At 34.8% G+C, this 11,255-nt stretch overlaps 1 protein-coding gene across 1 annotated transcript in view; it reads right to left on the bottom strand.

Annotated features, from left to right (window-relative positions):
* Positions 1 to 6,656: 6,656 nt before the first annotated feature.
* Positions 6,657 to 11,255, bottom strand: part of LOC115242467 (putative oxidoreductase GLYR1 homolog) — a 34,254-nt gene continuing 29,655 nt past the window's right edge. The window contains exons 8-10 of the mRNA XM_029818776.1: positions 7,979 to 8,089; positions 7,407 to 7,851; positions 6,657 to 7,085 (exon numbers count right to left, since the gene is read on the bottom strand). Of these exons, the coding sequence (XP_029674636.1) occupies positions 6,886 to 7,085; positions 7,407 to 7,851; positions 7,979 to 8,089 (756 nt within the window). The 3' untranslated portion in view covers positions 6,657 to 6,885. The remainder of the gene's footprint in view (positions 7,086 to 7,406; positions 7,852 to 7,978; positions 8,090 to 11,255) is intronic.

Below are 11,255 nucleotides of genomic sequence, written 5' to 3'. Positions count from 1 at the left end.
TGCTACGCTTCTTTTTTTCCTCTCGCGTCGGCTATTCGATTCGGCGAATCGGAATTATCGAGCGGTATCGGGCGCCGGTCGGTTCCGACGATACTATGTAGATGAGAGAATTGTCGTCATTAATAAGTAGCCGACTACGCGACGCGGCGGCCGTAAACGGGATTTCCAAGTCTTTCGCGTGTCCTGAGCGAAACGTGTCTCCGTTTCGCATTGGCGGGCATGCGGGCCGCGCTCCGTTTTCTCGCCGTGAGCTGCGAGAATAAAGCGCTATTACGAAAAAGACACGCCTATTATGGAAGATATGAAGAGGATAAAGGAGTGAGCGAGAGAGAGAGGCCCAATGCCTTGTTCTTCAACCGCGGCTTGCAAAATGGAATTATCGAACAGAATCAATTATATTTTATACTAATCTATTAATGCACATAAAAAAGAGCGACGTATCTAAAACGATTTATTTATTTTATCTACTGTCATAAAAAAGTTTTCAATTATCACTGGACGAGCGTCCAGTAAATCATGGTACAATCGAGTACAACGGATGTGATTTTTCGCGGAAAAACAAATGAAAAATTAGAAAGCATTCTTTGTTACTTGACTTATTTTTTCGAAAAAAGATTATTTTAAACACAATAAAAATATTTATCCTTTGTATTGTGTGCGCGCTTTACTAGACATCCTGTAAATACAAAGCTCGGGGGATTAAAGGCTTAACATTCACTAAACAAACATTTTTCAAAGAATATCGTATTGATTCTATTTTGCATCTCATGTATGCTTGTGATGAATATTTCAGAAACATCGGATATTTAAAATATTTATTTGTGTAAATCGAACGCAAGAATTTTCACTAATATTGTGCCATAATAAATTGCTGAATCACTATAATATATTATCATAATCTCTAGTAACTTTCAGAAAGAGAGAGAGAGAGAGAAATATATTCATGCTCAGATTGTTTCAAGTAAATCTTCGCCGAATCGCGAAACCGGAAATAATTTAGCGAACAAACGTTTAAGCACGTATTATCCCGTCCAAGAATGACATTCACGAATTCTCGCTAATTCTCAACGACACGTATATTCATGTAGATCCAACACGCGCATGACACGTGCATTTTCGCGGTGAGGACGATTCTCCTCGATAATTCTCGGTTGTGTCGGAAACGTCGAGCCGTCTAGAAAGTAACGCTCCACATCGACGACCTTGTTCCTAGGATTTACAACGTCGATCGGCCTCGACTCGACACAGCGTATCCGCGATGATCGGCCGCTTTCGGGTCTCCGCGATAACCGCAGCTGTCAATCGACAATAGAACGACGAAACGCGCTTCTCCGACACGTATAAAAAGAATCTCGAGAAAGATCGAAACCAGCAATAGATTCGAAACTTCCGACTGGAAAATAATTCCCGTATCACACGAACGTAACCTTTAATACGCGAAAATAACCTTCATGTTTATTCACGACGATTCATCTTGTAAAAATACTTGTCTCGCGATCATAAAATTGACAAGGTCAACTTCCCGTATACCGTCGCGACACGCGAAAATCCGACCCTTATGCTTAGTCGCAGCAATAGAAGCCATTTCGCAACGAAAACAGATTCGCGATATTATGATCCAAGCTAACCTATTTTCAGACGAAGCGAAATTTGCATCGCTCCGAGAATTAATTCGTGAAAATTAAACCTAACCTAATTCCACTTTGAATTTACGCTTGTGTTAATTTCATTTTAACTTACAACTCGAGACAGAACTATGACATCGTTAATCGTTCTCGAGCAAACAAACTTTGCTTTAAGTCGAAAATTTCAATGTTTATCTATGTTAGTAGTAATAATAACGATAAGTATACACAAACATGTGAAAGAGGGAGAGAGAAAGAGAAAGAGAGAGAATTTTACTAATGACACAGATAAACATAAGAGTCACATTTTTCGCGTGCCAGTGACACCGAAATTCGAACTCGGCGATATCTTCAGTGGTTTCGAACCTCGCGCCAGAATATAATATATACGTGAAATAAATACCGTTTCTTTCCGCTGGGCTCTCCACTCCTCGATACCGCTACATCGATCGATGACAATTGACATTGATATTGCGCGTGGGGCGATAAGTACGCGCGTGTATGTATGTTCGTTATGACGTAGGATCGGTGCGTATGTCCGCGCACACTCTCTACCAAACGTACGGGCGTACGCAACTGCGTCACGTGTGTATATGTGTTTGTGTGCGTAAGCGAGGACGCGTAAAAACAACACAGTAGAGCAACGCGTGTACGGTCGCGGATGGACTGATCGTGGGGGTCGAGCCACAGGTGTCATCTGACGGCGGCGAGTGCCTCCCCTCCCTTCCCGCCCCGCTCCACTGCCAAGCGCGCTACGTCACGGCTGCTCCCCTCCACGCTGTCATCCCCACCATTCCGTCCGTACACAGATAGGACTATCACTCGTGCGGCGTTTGTTGCTCTTTATATCGAGAGTACGTGTGCGCGTGCGTGCATGTAAATTGAGCTACGGCCATCGATATTTGCTGATACTAGAAAGTATTCGATATTTTTCTTTGAAATAGATAAGGAAGTACATAAGTAGAAAAGTTTCGTTCGATAAATTAATCAAACATAGAAGCGCTTGCACGTGCATTTGTTCTGGGACGCGAAATGACATTTGCTGAAAATATATAATTGATCGTATATTTTCTAAAAGAGAAAGACTTATATCGTGTTGGAAATTTCGAGATTAAAAACAACATTGGTACGATGCTCAATAAATTAGATGATTTCAAGAATACTGTTAGCATAAATTCAATGATATTTTTAGTACTCTTATTGTTAATAATCTAAATATATTCTACTCAAAGAAGCTATAAATATGAAATTTAGATTCTTTCAATAACTAGTGACGAAACTAATCAATATTCTGTTTTCTTTTTATATATTTATATGTATATTACTATATTTAATATCTACATTTAAATTTTACTCGAGGACTATATTTGGGTGTTCTAGTCTATTCTAACTCGTGCCTTTTTAAAGAGAGTCACATATATACAAGATGTATCAAAATTACGATGTATCAATTTAAACGTGTGAATTAAATAAATCCGCATAAAAAATTGTTTCAGATTTCAGTTTTCAGATTTTAACGGCTTAAGACACTTTACTCATTACTTAAGAGTTGCATAATGAATAACATATAATAATTAAAAGATAAAGATATAATATGACGGAGAATTGAGTTTCTCTGAATTATGTACACACACACACACACACACAAACGGATCTTCTGCAGACCACTCTCTCTCATTATTGTCGAAGGAAAAGGCAGAAATATAAAACAGAATAAAGATATTTTTGAAATACTAAAGTAAAATTGTGTATATAATGCTTTTTATATAATCTCTCTGTTTCTAAAAAGAATTTGAATAATCATTTAGAATACATATAAAATTAAAAATGTAGATATTATCAAGCATAAGCTATAAAATCGCATGCTAAATTAACAATGATATTTAATGAATTAATTACTAGGGGAAGAGGAAAGGTAGCAAAGTTTAAAAATGATCGAAAAATGATATTTGACGCATAAATAAACTAGTTAATTCAGAGAATTCAAATAGATGTAAACAACAAATTCCCATTCAGGGACAGGACATATTAAATTCATAGTTCAAATAGATATTTATTCAAAAACCATTGTATCCGTGACAAAACATATAATGTCTGTTACCGATGTAACACGCATGACGTATACTCTCATTCATTCGCTCGCATTCATACTAATTTCTCCCATATTATTATTTTCATTTTTCTTTTTTCTTTTTAGTAAACATAATATTTACTAATTATATGTATATATATTCTTTTTTATACTGTAGAATATTTAATATATCTTTTTTCTATCTCCACATACATCCCACACGCCAGTTGCGGATTATATTCATACAATTTTTGTCATTGTATTGTATTGTTATTTATTTAACATATGATTGTGTGATTGTGTGTACGTGTCTAATTACATGTTGTCATACGTGATATGGCGCTAAGCCATTTTTATTTCAGCTATACACTACGAAATTTCCCGCACATGCTCATACGCACAAATTTCAGACCTTGTCAAGTGTACGACACGATTTTCCATTCGACTTCGAGAAATATCTGTTACAAATAAATAAGCATGTAATTTAAAGGATTACTTTGAGAAGAAGACGAACCTGAAAACGGATAAACTATACAAATAACTTTGCTTAGGTTTCTTTTCCAAGAACGCGAACATTTCTTTATACTTTATATTCAGCGTATTCCTTAAAATATTCAGGATCGCTAAATGTTTTCTTTTAAAAAGCTATAATTTTCATACAGATTAACAATTAAACATAAAATCTACAATTTCAATATTCAAAAATAAAAAAGAATAGTATAGATAACAATTTAGAAGAAAATCTCGAGTAGTTATGAAGAATGAAAATTCAACAATCTCTCTAATTTTTACATCCTCTGAACACTTAAAAAAAATCAATGATCACTAAAGTCTTTTTCCCAAAAAAAGAAAAAATTCGCATAAAGTAATGATTGACAAAAGATGAGACGCATATTTACTTCAATATGGAAAAACTCACTTGTTTTTACGTTTTCCTAAACGTCGACGGTGTCTCCTTTTTCACATTAAAAGGTCGGAGGAAATTCGTACGTTTTTCTTGACCGGAGGTCTACCTCCGCGAGTCAATTTGCGACTCTCCTATCGTTCTCGACTTCGTCGCGTGTCGCCCGTGAAAATCGCACGATCGTCCTGGGAAAACGGAAGCGCTCCACTCACGCGCTTCCTTCCTCGTCGTCAGAAGGATCCTCTCCTCGCGAAGATCGTACGATCGTGCGCCTCGTACGAAAGAATGGGATACCTTATCGTAGTAAGGACTGTTCCGAGAAGTCGATGTGCGTCGAACACGCGATGCTTTTATGGAAATAGAGACTCCCGTATATACTAAATGAATTAAGGTTTAGGAAAGTGATCCGCAAATATTCATCAGTATATCTTTTATTAGCAAATCAAATTTTATTATGTTCAATTTATGATTTCGATTACGAGATTGGGTTTAATTTTTAACTGTGGAATGATAGAATGTAGTACAAAATGTTGTAAGTGTACAGTTTAAATTTCTGCTGCTTTCAAAGCCAATTTTCGAGAAAATATTGCTAATAAAAGGATTCGAGAATACAAATCGTGTAATATTTTAAATAACATTCTCTGTTCTTTTTACAAATCTTATTTTTTTTTTGTATTTCATTAAGATATAAAATATTGTTTATTGGCTTGTTAATTATTAACAGCATCAGTAAAAGTGAGCCGATTTAGTAAGCACAAATACAAACTTTTTTTTTATTTAGCATTCAAATTGAATTCTTGATTGAATTCTGCAATTATGCCTCAAAATGATTCTTTCGCAGGGAATTCAATGACAGTAGTATACTGTCATATATGGTTTTTATCTGAATATTTCCAATATATCTCTAGAAAAAAATAACTAACTACTTTATATAGCAAATTTGATCATTTGCACTACACCGTGTTGATGCACACACAAAAGCTATTATGATCAAATTATTTAAATGTAAGTTATTTAATTATAACATATATTAATTATTTTATCCTTATAACATATATTAGCTATTTTATCCTGAAAAAGTTTATATTTTGTTTTTGTATTTATATTTATGTATAACAGCTTTTAGTATACATATGGTGTACAATATGGTGTAATACAGATTACCAAATTTATTATTTGATCTGCTAATTCATTAATAAACGAGTAGCACGATTAGAATAACACAGTGCACTTTTACTGTTCGTTGTACGGAGTGCGAGATAAAAACTCGAGATCTACAAAATAAAAGTGCATCTATAAAATAATGTGTTAAAAGTTATTCTTTAACGTTACTCTTTAGAATTATTATGTGGATTATGAAGAAGACAAGAATATACAAATAAGAATCAGTCCTCTTGCTGTTATGCAATTGTTCCGATTGGCAGATAGTTTCAAGTATCGCCAAAATCATTGTATAATCACAATTTAAACTTCAAAATTGCACCACATAAAACTTATGTGTTGTCTCTAACCTTCCCTGCGACTATTGTCATTAATACTTTGCTTATCATCGTCATAGTATAGTCTGTCAGTCTGTCTGTCATTAAGATAATCTCACGCCGATATAATGTGTCATTCATTATGAACTGCGACTTTCAAAACGCAATCTGCATTTCGCTCAACGCCTTCCTTCAATCGGTATCCTAAGGCACATATTTTCGACACGTCCCAAATCTCTCGAAATTGAAATAACTGGGTCTGGCGTCTTGCGTACAATCGAAGTCGAGACGCGACTCGAGAGTTCGATCGTTAACTGACGCTATTCCTTCATTCGCGGGCGAAGAAAAATGTTTCTTTAGTCGAGAAACACATGGAAAACTATTGCGCTATGACATGTCAGAAGAAAAAAAAAAAGAGAATTATTACATTAGTGTTGAAATCATCATTATCATAGTAAGTTATAATACTAAGATTATTTTACAAATGTTTGCAACATTTTTCTTCTCAACGCGCATCGACAAAAGTCTTCTGTGATACACTACTGCATTTTTTATTCCATTTTCAATGCGTTCTTTACGTTTTTTAAAATTTTGCAAACGTACGCATAGAATATAACGACGTGTGTATTTTTAAATCGTCGACCTACGCTAAGTCGAGTATCTTGTTAAAGTATCAATTACTGTTCTCACCCTCTTTCTCTCTCTTTCTCTTTCTCTCTTTCCTCAGTTAGCGGCGGGAAATAACGTCAGGTATCGCAATAAATACGGTATAGCGAAGCTCGGTGACAACATGACGCCTAAGGTACGTTAGAACCTGGCCCTGATATAAACGGCCGAAGCATCATGTTCGCCATATCCGAGACGCTTAGCATGCTTGTACACCTCGTTCGCCGCGGCAGCCAGCGGTAAAGGTTGTTCCAGTTGATCACTCATACCTAGGGACAATCTCAGGTCCTTTTGCATATGTCGCAGCGGTAACTGGGTAGGAAAACCGCCCTCGATGATTGCTATAAAACAAGATATTAAAAATAACATTACAATTTCCATAAGCATATTTTATTAACCTTCAATCAGTTTGATGGAGAACTCTGAGATATCATATATAATATATACAATCATTATATTTTATTAAAATTATTTATATTAAATCATATAGATATTATTAAAATTAAAATCATCTCTTTATATAGAAATATTAAGATAATTTAAAAGTTGGAATTTTTACTACATTTATTAGAAATGTGCATATTATTATTGGACTGGATCAATTGAAGGCTAATACAAATGTGTAAATGAAATAATTGTGATCCAAATAAATTGTTATCTACCTTTGCCCTTGTCGAGAATCGCTGGACATGCCAAAGATGTCAATTCCAAGACTTCCAGAACATCCTTTTGCTGAAGACCGGCGCGATCTGCAAGCGCCATAGTTTCAGCCAGAGCTGCCAGAGTCACACCAGCCATTAGTTGAAGCACAAGGTTCATTTTGGAAGCATTTCCGACTTCACCAAGATAAAAACTATTCTTGCCCATAGCCTCAAAGCAGGATTGACATTCATCAAACAGCGACCGATCTCCAGCTGCAAGGATCACCAAGGTACCTTCCTGTGCCTGTGTTTTACTTCCTTGCACCTGCGCCTCTAAATAACGCCCACCCTTGCCATTTATTGCTTCGGCGATATCTTGAGATGTCTCCGCGTCAATACCGGTCATCTCGACATAGCCCTTTTCGGGAGATATCTCTGTCAGTACGCCACAATTGCCAAATACCATCTGGAAAAAGTATTTATTTAACACACACTTGATAAACATAATTTTTTTCAGTTTAATAGAAATTATGTAGTGGAGAACAAGATGGATTATTATTTTGAAAGAGTTATAGAACTTTGCGAACACTTACATCCTTGGCAGCTTGTGGGTCAGCTACGCAGGAGAAGGTGATATCAGCTGCCAGTACAACATCGGATGGTGTTAAACCTTGCTCTGCTCCAGCCTTCACAAAATCTGCACACTGCAAAAAAAAACATAATAGATAAAATAACTTTATTGAAATTTCAATCATCTATAGCCAAAATATAGTATAAAATAATTCTTATATTTATTTACAAAAACGCTATGAAAGCGTTTCCCCCATATTTTTATAGCACATTGCGAGCTGAATCCAATGTTATTTATACAAATATCTTTATAGTACTTAATTACAATTTAATTATAATTTTACAAATATAATATTTATGTATTATATGTGTACATACATGTATGTAATGCATAATTATTAATAATCAATTATATATATTATAATATTATATATATGAATTATATATATAATTGCAAATATTAAAGAGATATATATAAATATATAATAACGCATATGTTTTGCGACGAGATAAAATTCAATATCGTGATGCCATCTCTCGTGAAATACAGTCATGATACAGTAGCAGTCACGATTAATACTAATTATCGCCGACAGATGGCGGCACCACGTGGAGACGAGCGCCATTTGCGTTGTTCCGTTCATCATGTGGGCCGTCTCGAAGCGTTCTCGGTAACGCCGGCCACATCAGCAAACGACGCCATTGTTGCTCAAAAGAATTTCCTCCACGTCGATTGCGAATACCCTTTATAGATTCGTTCTCGCGTCCGGGATTTTTCTCTGTCGGATATTGCGAGCGAGACATATACGGCGAGATTCAATGGAAAAACGTTCGCGATACTATTTCCCTTTATCTCGACCGTGACGAAAATTACGAACGACCATTAGCCATTTTCAACGTTGCTTGAACGCGAGCGCTTTGGAATTTTCTCGCGAGGCAGTAAACTATCAGGGCGCGGCTTTTTCTACGTAGGCGATTTTCAACATCGCTTTTCATCGAGGACGAGGTCGATGAGAAAACGCAATTCGCCATATTACGTCGAATTTATTTCGCCACGTGGCTGGCTGTGATCGCGTTAGATTTTTCTCGAAGTCGATGAAAAATATGTCGGCGAACTTTGTTTTCCTCGAATTTTATAAAATTTACTCGCAGACGCTCATTCTTGTAGCAGATGTTAGAGTCCTTAACTTATACCCAATTTGACGATCGATATGACAAAGAATATGTCTCGCATATGTTTTTCATATATTCAAGCAATATTGTTGTAACTCGACTTTCTAAAAGAGTCAACGCTCAACTTCAAATTATCTCCAAGTGAGTTATACAAGCTGAGTCATCAGAAACACAATATGTACTTAAATATCTCTTCAATTTGGAGATATGTATAAAATATATTAATGTGGCTTTAAACATACTTCTAGTATACATTCTATACATATAACAATCTCAACTTTAAAACTTTCATATATTTTGATTCTAGTTTATCAATCTAGTTATTTTTTTAAATGGCATTACAACGATTACAAAATTAAATCCGTTTGGATGTCATAATGAACTTGATAATTCTGAAAAGTTATTAAAATATTTTTAAAAGTAAATTACGTTCATCGTGTTTCTTAGAAATCGTCTATATATAAAATATTCCTACAAAATCTTTTAGAAATTTCTACACATTTTCTTCGTATTTTCAAAGTTAAATGAAATATTTAAATATTCTAATAATCCACCGCGTATATTAAATATATTCTTATCACATGTGTCAAACACGATTTAATGTTATATGTACATCAAATAATATCGCAGATTGCGTATCAAATATGTTATTCTTAATAAAAAGCTTATATAATATTTATAAGCTTATATATATTATATATTATAGAATGAGACAAAGCAAACATTTATTGTACACACGTTATAAAGAGACTCGACTCTTATTCTTGTGTGTACGCGGCACCAGCGCGTCCTATCTACGAATTCTTATCTCGTCGGGCATCCGGCATGTGTTATTACGAGAGAGGAAAAGAGAAACAAAGCGCACGTACATATGTATCGTCTCAAACGCGCGATCGAAAAGCAAAATAGGTCGCGTTAATTCGCAAGCTTACAACATTCAATAATACGTATAATAAAACGTATACTACATTAAGTACGGCACGATAAACAAATGTTAATAAACAAATTTCGCAAAACGATAGGCGAGCTTTTTTCAAAATCATGTTTCTTTCGTCCATTTTTATTGTATCTAAGACGAAGCAAGTTTTCCGCTCCTTTCTCTCATCGGAAAGCGACTTTGTGTGTAAAGTAACATCCCGCCGTCACGGTCTACTTCAAAAGTTACGTTCAACGTTCGCGTTCGTCCCGTGTGACGCACTTCCGCTTTCTTGTCGATGATATATAGAAGTAACGAAAGAACTTTGATTATTTTTCTTGTCAGAATTGATGATTGTTATTCCCATAGGAGAATCTTGATTCTAACTTGATATCCGTTTATAAAATTCTGGAAGTTTTCCGAAGAGAATTTATAGTGGCATTTTCGTATCCAACAATGTGCATAATTATTTGATTATAAATAAAGTCAAAATAATTATAAATTATAATTTGTAAATATTCAATAGCGATTTCAAAAATACAATATTTAAATATAACGCGTAATTTCATGCACAATTCATTAATAATAATTTAATTCGTTAATAATTTCATTATAATTTTAATTATTATTTTATCATTGTTTTTTCTCTGTCTCTCTCTCTTCTAGTATTTCTAATAATATTTTCTAAACGTCGAACTTCTATTTCATAAACAAAATATTCTAAAATTGCCAAACAAAATAGATTAATAAATTTGCAGATATCATACAACGCTTGTGTGTTATAAAATTTATTACGCGCTCACTTAAGACTCGACACGACCTTCGTTGTTGTCGCTATTGCGTTGATGAAGATGGTAGAAGCTTTGAATGAGCAAACTAGAAATCGTCCTAAACGATTAATGGTTAAAGAACCGTCTCTCCTCTTCTTTCTTTCCGTATGACGTATCATCATGCAATGTAAAGCAATCGAGCGTTCTCTTCCTACAATTTGCACCCACACGACGTACATGACTATACAGGGCGTCTCGAAACGAACAAATTTTAATGATAGATTCTTGCATCAATTTAGAATTGATACTTCCTTCATGATATATCGATGCACCAGCAATTTGTAAATTATAATTAAACTGAGTTAAAAAATCACTTCTCATAGAATTTTCATTTTTAATTTAAGTTTACTTAAAGATATTTCTTGAAAATTAAAGTCATAA

Source organism: Formica exsecta, unplaced genomic scaffold (genome assembly GCF_003651465.1).
Source record: "Formica exsecta isolate Colony F162 unplaced genomic scaffold, ASM365146v1 scaffold599, whole genome shotgun sequence".
NCBI classification, from domain to species: Eukaryota; Metazoa; Arthropoda; class Insecta; order Hymenoptera; family Formicidae; genus Formica; species Formica exsecta.
Note: the sequence above shows the minus strand (reverse complement) of the source record. Positions and strands in the feature narration are given on the sequence as shown.